We start from the raw sequence: 22625 nt of genomic DNA, 5'->3' as shown, positions 1-22625 counted from the left end.
AAACTTTAGTTAATCCCTCCCTCTGGCAGGGAACATACGCATTTTGAAGAGGATTTTCATTAGAACACTGAGCGCAAGCCAAGTATATGGGGTTTCTTTTAAAGGTGCTAGAAGATGTCCTATATTTCTAAGCGAAATAAAGAAATCATGCCCTGCCTACAACAGCTGTCAACCCACCTAGGTAGACCTGAACATGACATTTCCTTATCCTACCTAGTGCCTTGGGCAGTATGTAACTAGCTATGGGGAACAGTCTGGGCATTCACAAAGACCTTGGGTTTATCACTCAGTGCATGGCATGAAAATACTTGAAACTGTAACATTTTTCACAGAACAGGAGGGCTGTTCAGTGCAAGCCGGGAAAAGAAGGCTCCATATAAGCCCTTCTCTCAGAGAGACACGTACGGCTTCATCCCAGGAACTGAGTCCCTGTGTGTAGGCAGATGTGCTTCCAGCCTGACTGGAGTTTTGCCCAGTATTCAAAGGGAACTCGCAGCAGATCTATCCAAGTAGACACAGTTTCAGGACTGAGGATATTTTTTTATTAAAAAAAAAAAAAAAAGAAAGAAAAATTGCATATAATTGAAGAGGGAACTCTGTAACAAGCAATTTTTCTGTATGTAGCACAATACAGCCTGGTTTCCTAAGATTTGAGTCTTATTTCCCTTACATTCCCACATCATGGTAATGACCACTTTCCTGTACAAGGACCCCCACATACCACATGCCTGCCCCTGCAACTGGTCCTTCCTTCTTCCCACCTTCCCCACACACTTCACCCCAGTGTTCTCCCATGAGCTGTAACTAGGGATGAAGAACTGGAGAAGGGTCCACACCATGGCTGGTCTGGCACAGGAGTGTGCTGGCTGGCAAGACAGCTCAGCAAGTAAGTTACCTTGGATTCTCATGCTACCTCACTGCTCTTCTAGTAAAACTTTTATAGCTTTGGACTGTTGAGGCTGAGATTCCTCATCAAACTGGGTTGAAATAGCCACTGGACGTCAAAGTTACCAGGGAAAAAGCAGGCACCACTGTTGCACTTCCCTTGCAAGCCTGGCTACTTAAAACTGCAGAATCGCAGGTGAGGAGCCAGCGGGTGTTACTCAGTGAGGTGAATAAGCAGGTTTTCCCTTTATAGTGCGAGGCTAGCGAATGAGGCTCAGCCCCACTTGAGCCACCAGGGCCCAGCCGGAGCAGGGACAGCCTTGGGCCACCTTCCCTCAGGTCCCAGAGAGGGACGTCTCAGGGGCGGCCTAGCGTGGCCCCTCCGGAAGGCCCAGCAGAGCCGCAGCTGGGCTGGGTAGGACCCTAAGGAGTCGAGCCCCGCCACAACCCAACGCGGGCCTTCCCCTTCTCGGAGCAGCGGCAACAGCAGGTGGAACGGGTGCGGTGGTGCCCCGCCACATCGGAAGGCAGGAGGGCCGTGCCTGTGCCGGGGGCAGCACACCTAGCGGTTCCTTACCCGCTGGCCTCCCGCCTGCTCGCACCGGGTCCTGCCTGCTGCGCTCACGGGGGAGGCGGCTGCACTGCGGGCGCAGCAAGCCGTCCGGCCGATGGCTGCGTGCGGCCCTCGGCACAGGGATCCGCTCCCCTCGCATCCGGGTGTGAAACGCCTGCACGCACCGCCGCCACCACCGCCACCGCCGCTGCAGCGGCCCCTGCACTTGCAGCTCACCCATCGGCCGCCAGGGGGCGCCGCCACCCCGCGCCCGCCCGCAGCCCACCCAAGCTCTGGCGCGCGAAGCCGGTCGCGCCCGCCTCCCCCCGCCGTCACGTGCCTGTCGTGAGAGCCTCCCCCGGCCCCTCTCGAGCGACGGCGCCGCACGCGACTTCCCGGGTGGGGAGGGGGCGGGGCGCGAGCCGCTAGGGGGCGCCCCCACCCCGGGGGGGGGGGGGGCCGGCGGGCCTGCCCGGCGCGCGCCGTTTGTTGACCGAGCGGCGGTTGGTGGCGCGAGACTCTCCCGTGACGAGCTCGCAGGAAGGACGGGCGGGAAGGAGAAGGGGGGGGGATAGGAGGCGGGGCGGCTGCTGCCGGGGACACCGAGAGGGGGAGGAGGGGTGAGAGGAAGGAAGGAAGGAAGGAGGGAGGGAACGGAGAGAGGAGGGAGAGCGCGGCCGGGCTGAGAGCCGGGGAGGAGGAGGAGGAGGAGGAGAAGGAAGAAGGCGGGCAGGAGGCGGTGGTTGCGTGCGTCTGTCCGTGCCGGGGGGAGACGCGATGTGAAGCCCCCACACGGCCCGGCAGGGCAGGGCAGACGACGGCGGTGGCAGCGCCCCGGGAATGTGCGTCTGGGACGCGACGAAAGGTGAGCTGCGGCTGGGGGCTGCTGCCTTCCCCCTCACGGTGCTGTGGCTCCGGCCCCTCATGGTGGCCGCCCAGCGCTCGCGAGCGCGCCTTCGCGTGCGCGTGCGGGGGGCGGCTTGAGACAGGGGGGAGGAAGAAAGGAAGGAGGGGGGGAACGCGGAGTGGCGGGGCTCGCAGCAGTTGCCCTGCCTCGCCTCAGCCCCTCCCTGGGCCCGAGGCCTGGGCCTGCCCGTTCTCCCCGCTGCCGCTGTGCCGCCGGCGCGGGGCTCGGCGGGACCGGGTGCGGGAGGGGTGTGCGCGTGTGTGTGGGGACAGGGAGGGGGGAGGGGCGCAGTGTGGCGCACGGGGTTATGTAACAGGCGCGGGGGCCTTGCCCGCGCGCGCGGGGCTGGCGCCGGGGAGGGGGGAGGTGGGAGGGGGACGCACCCCTCGGCGCGCGCGCGTGTGCGTTCCCTCTTCCTTCCCCCCCCCCCCCCCCCCCGCAACTTGCGGAGGGTGTGCCAGGTGTGCGCGCGCGTGTCTGGGTCAGCCGGCCCCCGGCACCTGCGCGCGTGTGTCACATGGGGCCTGCGCCTCAGACACAACACGGCTCCGCGGACCGGCGGGGAGGGATGCCGCCGGCGCTGTGCCAGCGGAGGGTCACTGCGGGGAAAGGAGGAGTAGGAGGAGGGGGGGAAGCCCGAGCCCTGGTGCAGCCTTGCCCTTTTGGGCACACCGCGCGCCGTGCCCCTGCCTGCGGTTTTCCGCCGTGTCGGTCGCAAGTTGTATTTGCTGAGCAATAGGACTGGGTGTAAGGAAGGAAGAGGAGAGCTGTGCTTGCTAAGTAAGCCTGTGCTTGCTAAGTAAGCCTGCGCTTGCAAACACCGAGGGACGGATGTGTTCGCTGATGCTGTTTCACCCCTTCTCTGTCTAACGTCGATGCATTTTGCTATACAGTTACCATTGACTTGACCTGTGATACCGAGTAAAAAGCCCCTGATGGGAGATGTGCGGTAATGGCAGAAATGTGTGGTAATGGCACGTTAACCTTAACAAGGGAGAGGAAGATAATAATCACTGGCATGTGATTTTTTTTTGGTAGAAAATCTGTGTGTTGTATGCTGTAATATTCTGTTATTTCTGATGCTTTAAAATTATTGTCAAAGTCTTAAAAATGACAGGACTGTGACTACTCTTGTTAATGCAAAATTTTCCTCATTAAAAGATGAGTGGATGTTTGTTCTGCATCTCGATTTAAAATCCGGGTTCAATCTCAAATTTGTAATCCAAGGAAGCAAAACCAGGCGATGATAATTTTACAGTCCAAATTCTTTATTCGTGTAGATGCTATTGTTGCTCAGGTGGAACTGTTCTAAACAGTTTGCTGGTCACCATTAGTTGCAAGAGGTTATAGTTTACATTTATTCCTGGAATAGTTCCGTCTTACTGAGGTTTATGACATTTAACACAGAAATCCAAGTCTCTGACAAATTTTTTGCCACCTTGTCTCCAGCGTGTAGGTATTACCCATTTCCCACCATACTGGTTTTCCATTCAGTCGGTTCCTTCCAGTGGACAATGTTTCAGATCTCTGCTAGTAAATAATCTCAAGCTGTCAGGCTGGAGGTCATTGGTAGGACAGTGTTAGTAGAGGCACAGTGCAGACACCTGCCTTGTGATTCACTGATGTTTGACTACTTGCAGAAAGATTGTTTTAAAAGTAAAATTTGAAGAGGAAAAATGCATAAGTGTATTTTGAGCTTGGATAGTAAACTGATACAGTGATACAGTGCATTTTTCTGTGTACAGTATATGTGTCTTCAATATGTTATTCAGTAGTTGGCCTTTCAAACATAGCGCCAGTCTGTCTTTCTGGATTGTATGTTTGTACTATTAGTCACAGCCTGTTCTGATGCAGTGACAGTGTGTTGTAACTGAGTGTTGATTTTGGTTAGTCTTTTCTGATCCCTTTACCCAGACGTCTTCTTTTTGTAAAGAAGTTTCATGGGAAATTTTCAATCTTTTTACCATCCTTTTTTGTCACTAGGGAGAGGGGGAAAAAAAAAAAAAAGAATGATTAAGGCAGAAAACCTGGTTTTGGGTAGGTAGAAATAAATTACTGTGATTACACAGACCTTTTTTCTTAATAAATCAGTTGTTCAGGACAAGCAGGAAAAGAGTAACTTGTCTGACCCTGCCATGTGTTTTTACCATGCTTTCAGCATTTAATTTGTTAGCTACAGCTTACTTCATAAAGAATGATTCTGTTTTTTTCATGAAGAATGAACACTTTCTATTTTAGTTAAAGGTGTATATTATTGTCACTGAGATCTCAGTCAGCTCTTAGCAGCATCTTTGCCTGATATAAGTATCACAAGGGAGCTAAATATTCAAATGTTGAAACCCTCACTGAATACAGTGTAGATTAATTTAATTATAGTGCTGTGTTTACCTAAGCATAGCAAAATGGGGAAGAACTGGAAGCAAATGGAAATGAGAGTGGCCATGGAGTTATAAAGTTGAAAGGAAGAGGGCCAATCTAACTAGATGCAAAAAAAGCGTGAGGAATTCTCAAGCAAATGTGTAATATAGAATTCTTGTGGAAGTGTCTTTTTTTAAGAGAGAAATTTGTGTGTTTCTGCTCTGTTGTGGAAACCAGGCAGCATTTTAATTGGAGGCACAGATTTTTTAGGGAGGGTACCTCCCATGTGTGTTGTCCCCCAACTTCTGTATTCCGTGTGAGGTAACTGGCCCTCCTAAGATAGAAGTCAGAATTAGGAAACCCTTCTTCTTTCTCATTCTTCAGTGGAAGGAAGGTGAGTGTGCACAACAGCTTTAAATCCTGGGTTGTGATGATAACTTTGGTTTCTGTGGCTTGTATTTTCAATACAAACTGAAGGACTGCTGCTACTGTACTTAAGGAGTCTGTGACCATGAAATTCACTTAGGAGATACTTTTAGTTTGTTATATCCATAGAAGAGATTGATGTATCTTCCATATTCTTTGCTGTAAACACCTAAGCAGACCATAGCCTCTGAATTTCAGTGTTAGCTTTTGCTGAAAGTAGTATTTTGCTAATTGGGGGGTGAGGAATGAGCGCTGCTTTCCTCTCTCAAGGCTTCAGGTCTCCCAGCTGGTATTCTACCTATGTAGTAGTGCTGAAGCTGGTGGTTTGAAATTTATTTGCTTGCGTAAGTGAAGCTTAGCTGTATTGTGGTTTACTCTTCTGTGTTGGTTTTGCTTTCCGTTCCCAGCACCCTGTAAATACTTTAACCAAATCCCAGCATAAGGGAGTTATTGGTTGTAAACTCCTCATTTGGTTTGCTTGAATTACAGAATCATAGAATAGTTAGAGTTTGAAAGGCCCTTAAGATCATCTAGTTCCAACCCCACTGCCGTGGACAGGGACACCTCCCACTAAACCATGTCACCCAAGGCTCTGTCCAACCCGGCCTTGAGCACCACTCACTAGGGATGGAGCATTCACAACTTCCTTAGGCGCACCCCATTCCAGTGCCTCACCACCCTCACAGTAAAGAACTTACAGATATATATCCTTATATCTAACCTGAACTTCCTCTGTTTAAGTTTGAACCCATTACCCCTTGTCCTACAGACCTTTCCAGCTTCTTGATTTATGAAATAAATAATCCTGAAACAGAGAAAAATAATTTTTCATAGGAAAAGGCACTGCTTGGGTACCTTGCAGAGTAATTATTGCAAATGCAGGTAGGTTGGTTTGAATGCCGAAACATGAAAGCAATGCTGAAGCTGTGCAGAGTAGGGTTGAGAGCTCCTCTAAGGTTTTTTCACATTGACTTGGAGATGAGCAGTATTCTGCAGGATGAGGTATGCGATGGATTTTGGCAGGATCTTGGGGACTGTTGCTAACATTTGTTTGTCAGGTTTCAGTTGTCAGTGAATATCCAAAGTGAAATAAGGTTCTATCCACCATGTTCATGCCCGCATCTTTCTGAGGTGACTCAGATTAGCTGTTAGTCCAGGGCATGATGAATCAGCATTTTGGACGCATGGTTGTACTCCACTTAAATCATTTTGGAAACCTCAGAGCTGTTGCTGTTTTAAGGAAGTCATGAGATAGCTGATAACTTTTCAGATAGGAAAGCCCATGACACTGTATCATGTAAGGTAAATGATTAATGCAGTTTACCAAATAGAGTGAAAGATTTTTACCGTATTGTGCTTTTGAATGCAGCTCCCAGTGGAAGCAAAGAACTAAAATAATAGTCTGTATTGAAAGGATACTACTCCTGGTCTCTGAATCTGCCTGTTCTTTTCAGAAAACATTAGAGCATTGGGAAACTGGAAAGACTGGCTTTTCAGTCACTATTTCCTAAAGTTCCATGCTAAAATTGCATTATTTGATGAGCAGTTCTAAGAATCCTCTTATAAAACAATTCTGGGGGAGAGGTACGGATAATGACTTTTCTCTCTGATTTCTGGATGATCAGGAATTTGAAATTATAGGTGTTGCCTCTCCATAATGATTCCTGTAACTTCTGTGTTGATTTTTAACCTAAGTTCTGCAAACCTGGTGTTTGCCTGGGATAGGCCATTTTTGCTCTGTGGCTGTTTTGTATCGATCTGTCTCCACTAAGCAGCAGTGTAACACTGTTGTTTCAATGTTAGAAGTACTGAAAATACCAACTTAAAACCGTTTGAGGCCAAGAATGGAGCTCAGATTTGAGTTTTATTCAGGGATCCTAAAGAATTAGAACATTTTTGCTTTGTCCTAAGGACTTAGAAAAGTCTTTTCCAGAAAACACAGAAACACTGTGATCTGTGTTTTACTTTCCTATGAACCTAGGAGGAAACTTGAGAATGTAATGGATCAGATTGAGAGATTGCCTAGGTAATAGTAAAGAAACAAACATACTAGCATACTTTGCCTTTATATTCTGAGTTCCTGTAGTTTTACTGTTTGTCAGAAAAAACAACTTTTTATTTTCCATTCATCTGTTCAAGCCATGTGGACCTGTAGCATTCTTGGTGTCCTGTCAGGGAATCCACAGATAAACTAGGCAATAGATGAAAAAATATTTAAATATTTCAATTTGTTTTGATCTCTCCACTTACTAATTTCATCTGATTACTCCTGCTCATGTTGGTCTGAGTTGATGATAAAAGTAATATCCATGCTCTAACGAAAGATGTAGAAAATTTGAGTAAGAAACTTAAAACTTCAAGGATAAGCATGGAAATCTTGTGAAGATTTTACTTCAAAAACATTTTGCACCTTTGGGAGTTTAAAAGGCAAATCCAGAAAAACATTTGGGAACTTGACTATGCAGTGTCAGTTGGAATTAAGTAGTGTCATTCAAAAGCTTCTATAAACAGAAAATCTGCCTGTTTAAATACTGAATCTGTAGTCATCAGTACTTCTGCTGGTAAAGTTACTTGAGTGTTACGAGTTCTGCTGCTGCATGTATGTGGTGCTGTCCATATGTGAGTAGGGAGAAGGTCCTCTGTAGGATCTGACATTAACTATCACTTGAGATTTTGAAAAGTGGCTGTCTTACCTCTCTTTTTCCCTGAAAAGCCTGGCCTCATCAGCACCTGCTCAGGGTACTGATGACATTGACTTGAGCATAAAGCACAACTGCCCTGGGCACTTCTGAGGAAAAAAAAACCAAACACAAACCAACCAACCAAACAAACCAAAATCCAGCTTGTAGAGAAGTGATGCCTTCTCATTACATTAGTTAGAGCTGTCACCATCCTAGCTAGCTAGGCCGCGGCAGATAAACCTCAGGTGTAAAGGTTGGGGCCAGTTCTGAGCCTCACCTAAAAAATCCACTGTGCAGGCTGGAAGAGTTTACTCTTGCTTGTCTGTAGTGACAGGTGAGGGTTGAAACGGCATGTGACAAGGTGACTTGGAAGCTGCAGATCCAACCTTACATGCGGGCGGATCAGGACTTTGGTCACTCGAGATTGCCCCAGGAGATCTCAGTCCTGGTCAGAAACTTCCTGATTGCTTAAGCAGCCTTTTTTCCAAACAGATTTGCCTGTCCCACATACCCTTGGTCACTGTGCTTGTAGTAAGCGTGGGTAAAGCCCTTCCCAAATCTTCACTTGTGAAGCCAAGCCATCAATCAAGTTAGAGCATTGGTCCAAAAAGTAGATTAATTTCCATGCTATTTTCCATTGCCATAGTGGATAATATGGGTACCGAGCAATCAAATTGGTCAGCAGCAAAGATACGTTTGTTGTGTATATACATGCACATGTGCGCACACACATACACATATCTACAGACATGTTTGTCCAAGCAAATACATAAAATCAATCAAAAATATGTAGTCCCTGTGGACAAGATAGCATCAGTCTGCTGGCATGAAGTCTAGGGAATCTGTGAAAGCTGGCGCCAGTGTATATCAGAGGTTTTCACCAGCACAGTTCTTCTGAATTTGATGTTAACACGTTCAGAGCATTCAGACTTCTTGCTTGGATCACCTCATGAAGATTTTCCCAGTTACTTGTTCTCAAGCAATTATACCTCCAGTTACCCACTTCTCCACCTTTGTTAAGTTTAGCTTTACAAAGATATTTCCTTCAGGAAGTCCTAAATTGTTCAGTAGCAGCAACTCTTCTCATTAAATGGGAGGAGGGATCATGGATTTCTTGTGCTACCTACCAGCTGCTTCACCTACACCCCACCATGGGCCTCTCATGTAAGACAGGACTTGTGGGACCAGACTGTCATCAGACTGAAGAGTGCACAAACTAAAAAGTTCCTAAACAAGGTCTGTGGATTTATTAGGTAACAAAATTAACATCACACTCTTCAAAGAAAAGAGTAATGCAGTTCTTCACTCTTAAGTATTACGGACAACTAAACATAGAGGCTTGAAGGAAGACTATGCAGTTTGTATACTCATCTTGTTTATTGTTTCAGATCCTTAAATCCAAGAAAGAGAATTTCCTTTTGGTGATTTACAATCCACTCATATGTTGATATTGAGTGTCCTGATTCCACAAGCTGTGTTTCTTATTCTGATTCTATTTAATGGCTTTTATTGTGGAATCTAGGCATTTAAAAACTAGCATAAAGATTGTGAGTGCTCAAAATGCTCTTGTGGTTAAAGCCTCAAAAGAGTATAAGTGCAGAAGAGAAATAATGAAGCCAGTTGTTAAAGTCCACAGAAAAATACCAATGTATTGTGACAGTAAGAACAGTTGTATTAAAGATTTTATACTTTAACTAAAAGGTGAATTGAGCTATGTAGTTAAATATAGCAATGAAAATTTTTGAAGAAGAGCCACTCATTGCTGGGGAACTCCTCTGAAAATGCAGAAATGTCGAAACTGAAGCCAGACTTTCTGTGAGCATGTCCTGCTTTTGGCTGGGGTAAAGTTAATTTTCTTCCTAGTAGCTGGTACAGTGCTGTGTTTTGGATTTAGTGTGAGAATAATGTTGATAACACACCAGTGTTTTAGTTGTTGCTAAGTAGTGCTTAGTCTAAGCCAAAGACTTTTCAGTTTCCTGTGCTGTGCCAGTGAGGAGAGGCACAGGAAGCTGGGACCACAGCCAGGACAGCTGACCCAAACTAGCCGAAGGGATAGGATTCCATACCACAGAACATCATGCCCGGTATGTAAACTGGGGGGGGGTTGGCCGGGAGCCAGTGATCGCTGCTCCGGTCAGGGTAGGCATTGTTCAGCAGGTGGTGAGCAATTGTGTTGTGCATCACTTGTGTTTATTGGGTTTTATTTCTCTCTCTCTCTCTTCTTCCATTTTGTTATTATTGTTGTTATATTTTACCTCAATTATTAAACTGTTTTTAACCCACAGGTCTCATCTTTTTCTGATTCTCTTTCCCATCCCACGTGGGGTAGGGGGTGAGTGGGTAGCTGCATGGTACTTAGTTGCTGGCTAGGGTTAAACTATGACAGAGAAGAAGAAAAATTCAACCAAGTTAAACCACTACTTGTGACAAGCTTTAAATGGACTGTAGCTGCTACTGAGTGTTATTCCTAGAGGAGAATGAAACATTGACAGTTGGACTCAAATTGAATCTTGCTAGCGATTTTTTAAAGAACTAACCATCTTAAATTCCATGTATAAAAGCAAGAGTATCTTCTTGAAAACAAGATTGCTTGAAGCTGGTGCAGAATGTGCAGTGATGTGGTTCTCTGTGCCTCATGGTTATGGTTTGTCCTGGGTTCAGCAGCAGCAGTGATCTTTCTTGGGCAGAGTAAACATTACTTAACAACAACTAAAAACATCAGTGTTACCAGCATTGTTCCCAGGCTGAAAGTCAAAAACACAGCTCTGTACCAGCTACTAAGAAGGAGAAAAATGACTGCTACTGCTGAACCCAGGACACGGTTCTTTAAGCTGTGACGATTAAAACTCATATGTCAGGGACTCCCAAGTCAGTTGTGAAAAGGTCTATAAACACTTGCTGTGGTGTAAGCCAGTGCAGCTCTCATGCATGTGGTTACCTGCTGTACAACTGCTTTAGGTCATTGTGATGATTTGCCAGCAAAATAAATGTTTATTTCTTAATTGTTACTTGTATGTACAGTATTTAGTCATTGTTAAAGTAAACTGATCTGAAATAAAAAACATTTTGAGTTGCAAAAAGTAGTTTGGAAACTGAATTAGTTTATCAAAGAGTTGCTGTGTTTTTTGGGGGGTGATTTAACTGAAGGTCAGGGCACCACTTCTTTGCTGTCAAGCTCAAATGTGCTGTTGTGGTTTAGATCAGGCCAGTAACTCAGCACCATGCAGTCACCTTCCCCTTATACCCCACTCAGGGCAGGATGGGGAGGATAATTGAAAGACTGTAAACCCCACGGGTTGATACAAGAATAGTTTAGTAACTAAAATAAGGTAAAATTTAGTGACAACAGAATAGCAACAATAATAATAGGAAAGGAGAAGACATGAAAGCTCAGAAAACACAAGTGATACATAATAGAATTACCACCCACTGACCGATACCCAGCCTGACTCAAGCAGTGATCTGCATGGTGTGCTGTGGTATGAAATGCCCCTTTGATTAGTTGAGATCAGGTGTCCTGACATTGCTCTCTCCTGGTTTCTTGTGCCCCTCCTCACTGGCAAGGCATGGGAGACTGAAAAGTCCTTGATCAGGGTAAGCACTCCTTAGCAACAACTAAAACATTGGTGTATTGTCAGCATTATTCTCAAACTGAAGCCAAAACACAGCACTGCAGCAGCTACTGGAAGAAAAATAACTTGCAGCTGAAACCAGGACATGCACAGAAGAGAGTTTTAGAGTAGTAGTCATCTACACATTAGGAGTTGATTTGGAAGGACTTAGGCTTTTTCCATGCTTTATGTAAATTGTATGGTATGTCACCTTTCTAGCAAATGCCTTGGATGTTCATATTTTAGAAAAATATTATTTCTAAATTTTTCACACAAACAGTTTTGGGTCTCATTTGTCCAAGATTTTAATGATTGTTCTACCCTAGTTTATATACTTAGATTTACTCACAGGAGATGAGGGTTATTTTGGGTGTTTCTGGGGACAGATATTTTCCAGGTGTCCTAATTTTATTTAAAATACCATCAAATACTGAGCTGCAAAACAACTTGCTGGTTGACCCTGAAACATCAGGCATCAAGTTCTTGTAATTAGGAGTGATTATCATATGGGCACATGTGGCCTAATAAGGCAAGCTGTTCCACCATAGCTTTCTTTGAAAGCTCTTACCCTACCGAAAAATCTATGCTTTGGATTTGTCTAATGCTTTTGTGAGTCAGTTCAGCTTTCTGAACTGGCAGGAAACTAACCCGTAAAGTAGTGTTGCTTTTCTGTTGATTTAGTGAGCTGAATTGCACATAGCACCAGTATGAACTTAGGGGTCATGGGAGTTTGGAGGTAGTGTAGATGTTAGGAAGAAGGAATAAAGTCTGTTAGGCCAGCAGAGACTGAAGAACAGAATCATCCCTTCTGGTGGCAGTCTGCCATCAAGTTGACTCAACCGTCTTCTCAGACTTCACCCTGGGAGTTCATTTCCCACCTAGAATAAAAGCTTGCTTTGCAAAATACTAATCAGTTTATCTTAATGTGGAACAGTAGTGTCAGCTCTGAAGACTGTAAAATCACAGGGGTTTAAAAATACAATATCTTAAAAAAAAACAAAACCAAAAAAACCCCAACAAAAAAAAAACACTTTCAAACTTTTTTATGTTCTTTTGCTGGATTCTGAACCTTTCAGTAGGTGGTAGAAAACAGTTTTTAGACCCTGTGACCACAGCTCTTTTCCGGAAGACCCAGCCAAGAATAGGACTCTCTTGTGCTGAGAAATATGTAAGCATGTAAGACAGCTCTTTCTTCAAAGCGCTTGCAGACTAGTGCAAAGTAGAGTGGCAAGTTTGATGTGGGAGCTGGAATGTAGATGTATGAAACTCAACAGGCCACAAAATACCCCACTCGATGGAAACAACTTTTAAGCCCTGTTGAGCTGGGATGGATTCAATCTACAGTTCAAGCAAAAGGTTCTGATACTCATTAGCAGTGGCCCAAGATATCCATACTTCCATTAGCAGTTAGAAGTTACACCTTCAAGAATAAGGTTTGTGATGTTTGAGTATGTTAATAAAATCAAGGTCTTTTGTTAGAGGTCAGTGTTAGAGGACATTGACTGCATGTTCACTCTGACCAGAAATGCAAAATAACTGTTGCAAGGTGTTATACTTTCACTCAGCTTTCAGCTACCTGAAACTGGATTATCTGGATTAGGTGTTACTTCTGCCATGTATTTATACACAATTTTGGGAGGATTGTTTGTTGAGTCACAGTGCAGCCTCATTTTGGTTTTGGGAATCGTTCATATGCTTTCCTGTAGTGCAGAGCCATAATGTGTGTATTCTGCCAGATTAAAGTTGGGTGCTTGAAGATGCAACAGTAATATCTTTATATGATATACCTAGAAAAGGGAATCTAAGGAGTATGGCAGAGACAACTCAGGTTTGGGCAGGATTAGTACTGACCTGGAATTAAAACGTCCATCAGGATCCATGTTTGCTTCTTACAGGGTCGTTGAGGTCTGTATTCTGTGCTCCCAAGCATTTTTCCCCACAAATATCTGTGGGTTTGGTCTGAGTTTGTCTGTTACTTGTGTTATCCCACCTGCCCAAGATAACAGAAAGACACTTGTCATGTAACACCACCATCCTGAATTTAAAGTATTTTAAAGAAATAACTTTCCTGCATTAGACTGTGTGTACTACAGATGAGATTAAAACAAGCAACATCAAATTCGCATCAACATTCCATGTTTTGTAATCTGAAATCCTCAGTTGCTGTGCAACTCTTCTATCCATGTAGACATGTTTATAGAATTCATAAAATACAGATTTAAGATTTCATTCCATTATCTGATCTGTAGGCTTTGATTAACAGTCTTTAGTAATAGGATTAAGTGGTGATGGATTGGGAAGTAAAATGCCAGGCCTGTGAAGCAGTCCACAAATGGATGTTACATGTCTTTTCCTAGTGGTCTGTATTGAGTATTCCTAAAATGCCAATCATGTACAAAGCATCAAAACTCTTAGTTTCTCTTCTAGCTTCAGTTTTTAAAAGGGTTGCCCAATAGCAATTTGGATTTTAGTTGAAGAACCCTATTTTGTAGAATGGTAATATTTTAGCACATGTATGTGGCCTGGGAGGAGACGCAGACCCACAATATGTTAATTTTGGTCACAAGCGTTCTTAAGTTGCCTTTTTTCCTTGAAAGGTTGTTTCTTTTGTGCTGAAAACTTGGATTATATTCCTAGGAATACTGTTTGTACCTTCACGGGCTTTTGTGCAGTTTCAGAGTTTGTTGGGCCTTTTTTTTTTTTTTTTTTTTTTTTTTTTAATTGCTGAAGATTTCTTTGTGTTCACAGGTCCAGAATATGAGCCTTTCAGTTTTATTCTAAAAGTTTTTCTCTGGGCTAAGGGTCGTTTTATAGTTTGTCTTTGAGGCTATAAGAGGTACCTGAATACTAGTAACTATGAGAGTTTACTTTCACTCTTGAATTTGTGAAAACAGGGAAGACTGTTCTGAAAGAAGATAGATACTATAATCACAAGACAGATTAACTCTTGTGTAAAATTGATCAGCTTGTGATGGGTGTGTAAGTCCTTTGTCTTGATTGCACTCCCTCCCCTTCAACCCCACTTCAGGTGTTCTTTACAAAGCATTTCTCTTACTCATCCCTTCGTTGTGATTTCTATAGATGCATTATGGTATCATCCTTAGATTTCTTACTTCATGAACCAGCGAGCACGTTTCAAATCTTGCTTGACTTTTCCTCTGATTTAATATATCCTGTGCAAGATGTCTCTCATGCTCATTTGTTCGTTAGGTTTCAGCAAGGCGGTTGTAGAGGTTATCTTCATTCTCCAGGAAAAAATTGCACTGTAAACACAAGTCTTCAGCAGTGGGGATTCTCCTTAGTCCAGAAACTTTGGTTTGCTATTCCGTTCCTGGAACTACAGAGGGAGAAAATAGTCTTCCAGGTTTTCATATCAGCATTAAGAAAATAATCCACAACTCTCCAGAACTGAGACAAGGGCATCTACTAGTCACTGGAGTACCATGTTCATTACTTCAGTATTTGGAATGTAAGTGGACTGGCTGAGTCAAAAATCACTTCTGCCAAGGAAATGGCAAATCATTATCAGATGTTGTAAGTAGGCATTACTGCCTCACTTCTCTAGTTTCACAGGCTCTAGGAAGACAACTTTTGAAAAGTTGGTATGATACACACTAACCTAAAATTGTTCTTTGCTTTTCCGATTCCTAGTTTTAATCAATCTAGGCACACACCCATGATTCTGATTTTGGTTGGCTCCATTGTGGTGTTCTGATCTTAATGGCTTTTAGACTACAGGTCTTTCTTCATCACCTCCCAGTGTCCTGAATAGAAACTAAATGTTTTTCAGGGTTTCATGAAAAAATTACCCTCATGAAAGCAGTTCTTCAATTTATCAGGCATTACTTTAAGCAAGAGGTTGACTGTATAGAGGTCAGTGTAACTGCCTATCAAGTCCTGTCTTCTCAAGAACTTGATGATTGCAGTAAAAAACATCCTTGTTAGACTGATGTTGTGATGACTTACAGTGTGCATTTCATGCATTCTTGAAGGTTCTTTGTTTTGGGGTTCGGTTGTTGGTTTGTTTTGGGGTTTTTTTTTCAGAATAAGTGTTTATTTTTATATGAGATTTTCTCTGTGATAGACTTAAAATCATAAAAAAGCCCAGATTGGAAGGGACCTTGAAAACCTACAGTGATGAGGACTGTATCATGTCCCTAGGAGGTTGTTGCAGTGATTGATTACAGTGATCACTGTAAAAAACTTCTTTCCTATCTCAGGATGAAACCTCTCCTTCTGCAACTTGTGCCCATTGTGTCTTGTCCTCTCCATGTCACTCCTAGTAAAGAGAGAGTTTCTGTCCTTTTTGTAGCCACCCTTTAAGACTTTGTCATCCTTTATTACGAAGGAGAAAGGGTAATTAATAGTTAAAATTCTGGTGTCTCTTACGAGTTCATACACTGATACCTATATAGTATCTAAAAACACTAGATGACATTTTCATGAATGATTTTTTTCCTTATTTTGTTTCCTCCAAGAATTTTTTATCCTGAAGCAATAAATTAGAATTACAGTTGACTTCAGCTGATGGAAAAACTAATTTTTCCGTATGAAAGAAATCATATATCATTTCCAATATGTACTGCCCCCTACAGGGGAAAATGTCGGTTTTGAATTCCATGTGATCATCTAACTCATCTCTTTTTTTTCTCACTTGTCCTTAAGAGTTCTGTGGTATCTGTTAGATATAATCCAAACCACTGAAATTAATTTCAGAAAGCCCAGTGTATTGGAAATAGATCTCTGGGTAAGAAACATCGGTACCTAGAGAGAAAATGCAACATACTGAGGAGGGGTTGCTTTGCTTTTGTTGATGGTGTAGAGCTCATCTCTTAGACATGTGATTAATCTTCATAATTATATACATGTGTGTAGGTTATGTGTCAAATCACAGCAACTGTAAGAAGAGTAGAACCAGGTGCATCATGATCTTCCTGTGTTTGCAGAGGTCCTGAAACATACAAGAAGCTTGTCTTTTCAAGGTAGTTATGCCTGCTTTAACTAATTCTTTGGTTGCCTAATTTGTCATATTTGCAATATTCCATGAAAATCATTATATTTATTAAAACTTTCCTGCAGAACTGGATGGGTTAGCTGGATTTCAGAGTATGCCTGCCTGGTAGCTCTAGAACAAAAGGGATTTAAGAGATGAAAGGTAGAATTTAACTTTCATCCAGTTTCAGAGAAAACAAAATGTTCATGTGGTAAATGAGGCAGCCTCCAGAAGAGTGCGTTAGGAGGCCTGGATAGGAAAATGACCAATATGCGCTTTTATCTCCATTCACAGCTGTATGTGCTCTCTGGTAGGCTGGAGACTGAGTGAAGTTTCTGTGCTTTGTTACTGGGTAATTCTGTGGGGAGTCCAGAGAATAAGTATCTTCTCAAAAGCAGACAAGGATTTAAAAAAAAATGGTTTGACTTCTTTTGTGTATTAAGTGTAGTTTTATGCATTTTTATGGAGGATAAAGGAATAGAAAATAAATATTAAAAAAAAAAATTTGACTGGTTTAAAGCTTCCTAGTAGTTTCAGAGTCCTGTCCTCACTCCTAAGAGACAGTAGCCCTAAAAGTCAAACCGGTGTTTTTATTTAGGGAACTGATTGGAGTAGAGAGAGAGAGAGAGTGATATAATAGCAGGCAGTGACCTCGTGATCTTACTACATCATTAATATTTTAAAATCAGTGTTACAATAGCTATAGGTAATGTGGATCACTTGGGTGCACTGAACAGTTGGCCACAGTCCAAAATGTTTGTTCTTCTCTCCACCAGCTCTGTTCTAGCCAGTTAATAGCTCATCTGGGGACACTGCTGTGTACAGCTCATGGGGCCAGGGATAAGTGTCTTGCGTAAAGGCAGATGGCAGTTTGGCTTGTTGGATTATTTACTATTAAGCAACACAACAAACAAACAGAATCCCGAAGAAACAAATCACAAACCTAGCTGTAGATCTAGATAATTCATTGACCATAAGATGGCCTTTGGTTCTCTTTGCTTTTATGTGATGTATTGCATTGGAGCAACAAGTGTTTGGACCTTTTATAATTGGCTGTAAATCCATTGGTGAAATTAATCCAGTCTCTAGTACCAGCAAGTGTTTGCCTGCATCCTGCCATTTAAGTATTATCAAATAGGAAATAAAAGAATGTGGGCGGTATTGGGCAATATTTTGCATGAACAGTAGCAATTGTATGTAGGAAACTTTTAGGAAACTTGTAGGAGATGTAGGATGAGCAGGAAGAATTTCATAAATCATAATGGAAACTGAACAACATACTGCATTTTTTAATATTCTAGGTTGATAGAACAGAATGTACGCGTGGTTTTTGATACCTAGCAGGAGCTACAGTATGCATTACTACAAAACTGAAGAACTAGGTTTTTATGCCATTTTCCATTTCTAGGTTAACTGCATAACTCGTAATTTAATGAAGCCCATTGAAAAATGTAATCTTCATGCTAATCTGTAGCTGGTTTGTAATGCATCGTTGAAATGCCACTGATGATATTACGAAACATGTAATTGATCAAGCATTATTCTTCCAATGCAGAAGCTTCAGTATGAGGCGGGGTGGATGGCGGAAACGGGCTGCTGAAGGCGATGGCTGGGGAATATGGGTATGTTCAAAACCCAACTGGTTTTATTTTATTTTTTAAGTGGTAAATGGCACTGTGGTTACAAGGGTTTACAATGTTGTTCTGTGTGCTTCACCTGAAAACACATAATTAAGTCCAAAAGAATTTTAAATTACCAGGTTTTGAAGTCTTTGTTTACAATAATCCACTAGATTACAGTATTAAGTGCAGACCCTTGAATAGCTTTAAATCACCATTTAAAAACTAAACAAAATAATTTTAAAACTATGTATGTTTGTCTCCACTATATTCTATATAGTTGGACAAACAGTAACTGAGTCACCTGATTCGCATAAATATTTATAATGCTAGTGTCTCATGCATATTTAAGAACTGAAAATACATGGAGCCTGATGGATATTCTCTACATTGTTTCTTTAGGCAGTGAGGCTCTGATTTAGCATCCAAACTTGCATAATTCCCTTCTTTCTTTCTTTTTATTCTGTAAGAATTTTTGTATGCATAGAATCTTTTTCTTATGTAATCAGATAAAAGAAGTATGAAAAAATCCTGTCAAGTTGGTAGCAGGATGCAGTTAACTTGTAGATAAGAATGTAAGGTGGAGGACTTGCTGTTTTTCATTCGGAAAAAAGAGTGTCTTTTGTATGTCAACCAAAATCAATTTGAAGGAATGTTGCCTACCTTTTCAATCTTATAATTGGCCAGTTTCTGTCTGTAAACATTAGAAAAAAAACCTAGCATCATGGGGTTTGTTTTGCTTTGTTTTAACTTAAAAACTAGGGAGGGTACATGTCAGCAAAGGTCAAGAAACTGGAGGATCAGTTCCGGTCAGAATCAGCCATACAGCAGCAAAGGGATGGAAATTCATCAAGTATCTTTAGTGGAGTTGCCATCTATGTCAACGGCTTAACAGGTGAAGCTTTTCTTTTTCTTTTTTCTCAAGAATCTGTCCTGTTTTGTTCTAGTGTCTGTTTACCATCCTGAGTAAAGAACTAAATATGCAGGAGTTTGCATTTTATATGTTGTATTGCATAACAATTACTGTGGTTTGCATATTATGTTTCTTTGTATGTCATGATTAAGGTTTTCAATATAAAGTCAGATTTAGGATCTGAATAAATATTACTTTACTAAATCATTTACATGAATGGCCACTGATAGAAATAGGAGTAAATTTTTCCACCTTTCTGTGATCTTATTATTTGAAATTAAGCCTTTTAACTTCCTTCATACGCCTATATGTATAAAATCTTTAATTTTCCAAACTATTGATGGTTGGAACATATGCATGGAATTTATGCTTGGGTGACTATGCTGGTGATTTCTGCTCAGAGGGGTGTAATGCTTTAGACAGTGAACCCATTAATAGCAGAAGGAAGAAAAAGAGAAGAGGTAAGAGGTATATATGCATTTTCTGTGATGGACTGACAGTGCACGTTAACTGGAGTAAGATTTTTAATCTGTCGTACTGAAGTTCATATTTCTCCTGGGTTCTGTAAAGCAGCTTAACAACCTTTTTGAAACTTCCCCGAAGCCTTTTTTAGGAACCTGTGCCGGGATTGTTGTGACTTACATAACTGATGTGAGTATAGCTTCTGCGATACAGAGCAGTGCAGGTTTGAGCACAGGGCTCAAACAGACTCAAAAAGGTTGAGGTGGTCATGTTAAACTATTAATACATTTGAATCAGTTATTTAATAGTTTCTTTAGTGAAAATCTGGCATTTGCATATTCCTCAAGATATTAATCCCTAATACAGCTCTACAAGATGGTTGTCCAGTATTTTGAAAGTTGACAGTAGGCCACTGGAATGAATTGTAACTGCATTCTTTAAAAAATTTTCTTCCTTCTTGTATTGATAATATTATCTTTTTGGGGTTTTTTTGTTTGTTTGTTTGTTTTGTGGTTTTGGTGGGGGTTTTTTGTTGTTGTTGTTGTTTGTTTTTTTTTTCCTAGCATCTTCCGACTTACTATTCAAAACATTCTATTTGTGCTGACCCAGACCTTTTGGTGACACTGCAGAGGTTTTCCAGAAGCTAAAACTTTTTGGTTTTCTTTGTTTTTCCCATGTCTGCTTGCAAAACAAATAATCTTTTTAATATGATTGAGGGGATAAGAAGAGGTGGTAGTTTTTAAGGTATCCTCTGTTCCTTGTAACAATTCAACAATAACCTGCTAAGGAAAGGGTTAACTGCTTCAGTAAATCAGGAATTATATAGTAGGAACTCTGTGCTGTTGTTCAACCCTTTTGTTATTAATTCTTTTGTATTACTTCTGTGTAGAAACTACTCTCCCAAACTCTGGTAAAAAGATAAGTGAGTTAATCTGATTTTGCGTTGATGTAAAGTGTTTTTTAATGTTTTTTTAGCATTAAATCTATTTGAGTCCCATCTTGTCCATCCATGTTCCCCCCATCATGCATGTTGTTGAAAGATCCTCTAGAACAAGTAGAATGTTTACATTTTGAATCACTCTCTTCAAGAACAGTTTTCTACATTTCTTCAGAAATGCTTTTCTAGTTATTTCTTTGAAGAACTTGATTTTTCAGGATCAAAACAGTGGTTTGCACGCTTTCTGATTACGGCATCATATTTCTCTATTAAAGTTGGTCTTTTTACTATATTTGCTGACACAAAACAGGGGTATTTCTGGTTTTAATTTTATAGATCCCTCAGCTGATGAATTAAGACGGCTAATGATGTTGCATGGAGGCCAATACCATGTGTACTATTCCAGATCAAAAACAACTCACATCATTGCCACAAATCTTCCAAATGCCAAAATAAAAGAATTGAAAGGAGAAAAAGTAGTTCGGCCAGAGTGGATTGTGGAGAGGTAAGTTTAGGTCCACTGCTTTTGGAAATTTCTCCTTTTGGGAAAGAATAATTATGGAAAATCATGTTTTGAGATTAGGGATTAATTTAAAACAGTCCTTGCAACAGCTGCATAAAAATGCCACTGTTACATTGAAGATATGCTGCTTAGGGCTTGTTCCCCAAGAAACTTCACTAAAAACATTCAGAAATCTGAGGAATATGATTCTATTTAATGTCCAATCAGTTGACCAGCCTTCGTGTCAGTATGTTTGAATAAGTATCAGGTGATTATTTTTTACCCTTCTGCCTTGTGCCTTGCTTAAGTTTCATCTGTAAATAAAGAACAATTAAAAAGCATTTTCATGAAATCAAAATTAATCCATCTAAACATTTATTTGTGAATTTGTAGCAAAACAAAATAAAAAAACCCAAACCCACAAGTTTTATTTACAAAGAATTTATGTGCTTTTGTTCTTCCATGCACTGTGGAATACATAGGATCAACTGAAGTTGTCCTCAGGTCCTTGAAAAAGAAGATAGCCAGGCTCAGAGCAGTTAGTCTGGCTTGCATCTGTCTGCTTCCATCTGAGGAACCCATGGGAGATAGTACAAACAGCAATATGTTCTGGAAATCATTCTGTCAGTGTCATGCTATTCTTAACTAGCTTCTTTCCTAGACAACCAGCAGAAACAGGCAAGGAACTCTTGTGCATGCTATCTACTGTTCCTATTCTCAGTTTGCTGATTTTTCAGTGCTTTGGATTCAGCTGGTTGGTATCATGAATCTTTATGGTAAATTTTTAAAACTTCAGTCAGAAAAGATAGGTTCCTCAGTTTGAAAAAGACTCCAGTATATATTTTTTAAATAGTTTTAGGGCCTTGACCATGAGTTTAAGGACCTGAAAAACTAGTGGTAGGTGTGGTTTTACTTGAAAGATGTGGCAGTTTTCATTGATGCTATTAAAGCTCACTATGATTTTAACCAAGCTGGTAAAATCAGTTTGTATACATTTGATACAGACTTGCTAGAGCCTAATGTATGGTGTCTTCTAAAATTTTCTTTATGGTGTCTTGTGTTCAGGTTCTGCATCTCCTGGTTCTGGAAGGTTGTATTGTAGAGTAAGTCAGAAGAACTGAGTATAGACAGACACATGGGCTTGGGCACAGGGAGATGGGGAACTCACTGTCTCAGTAGAACAGGGTTTGTGTCAATCTGGAATAAAGCCTGATTTCACAACCACCCCTTCCTTTCAACAGTACTGAAGAACACTCACTGGTTAAATACTTTATCTCTTTGAATGGAATACCAGATGATGTTCTCCTGTGTAGATCAGTTGGTGAAAATCAGTGCAGTGGATGCAGAAGTTCCAAATGTATTGAGTATTTATGTGCACATCATGTTAGTGCAATATGATGAGTTGGTGATTATTTTTTTAATTTTTTTTCTTGTCGTTTGATTGAGAATCAACCATAAAACATTACTGTCACCAATTGCTGGTGAAGCAGTGTTGTTAGATAGTCAGTCTTGTCATCCAGGGTTGCAGAATTAAAAGGTCATTTGTCTGTGGAGCTTTGATTTATTTCTTTGTGTGCACACATTGTGATCTAGTCATTGATTACATGATCACGTGCTGTCTTTATTCACTATGGTACCTGCCACATTCTCTTCACAGAAGAGATTGAGTTCAGGTTGCAAATTGCTAATTCACTGACTTGTTTTATGCTTCTTGTTCTTGTAACCCCATTTCTTATTAGTTGCATGTGATTCCAATTTTTTGCTGATAAAGGAATAAA

General features: G+C 41.6%; 1 protein-coding gene across 4 annotated transcripts in view; it reads left to right on the top strand.

Moving 5' to 3' along the window:
• Positions 1-2115: 2115 nt before the first annotated feature.
• The window catches only part of REV1 (REV1 DNA directed polymerase), a 59695-nt gene continuing 39185 nt past the window's right edge, over positions 2116-22625 (top strand). For 2 of the 4 annotated variants that reach the window (XM_065677679.1, XM_065677677.1), the window contains exons 1-5: positions 2119-2303; positions 16297-16403; positions 17970-18036; positions 18796-18928; positions 20682-20850. In XM_065677679.1, the coding sequence (XP_065533751.1) occupies positions 17980-18036; positions 18796-18928; positions 20682-20850 (359 nt within the window). In that variant the 5' untranslated portion in view covers positions 2119-2303; positions 16297-16403; positions 17970-17979. Of the gene's footprint in view, positions 2304-16296; positions 16404-17969; positions 18037-18795; positions 18929-20681; positions 20851-22625 lie in introns of all 4 variants that reach the window. The other 2 variants (XM_065677682.1, XM_065677678.1) reach the window with 2 other exon arrangements.

The sequence above is a fragment of the Lathamus discolor genome, chromosome 4, assembly GCF_037157495.1.
Source record: "Lathamus discolor isolate bLatDis1 chromosome 4, bLatDis1.hap1, whole genome shotgun sequence".
Taxonomy (NCBI): Eukaryota; Metazoa; Chordata; class Aves; order Psittaciformes; family Psittacidae; genus Lathamus; species Lathamus discolor.
Note: the sequence above shows the minus strand (reverse complement) of the source record. Positions and strands in the feature narration are given on the sequence as shown.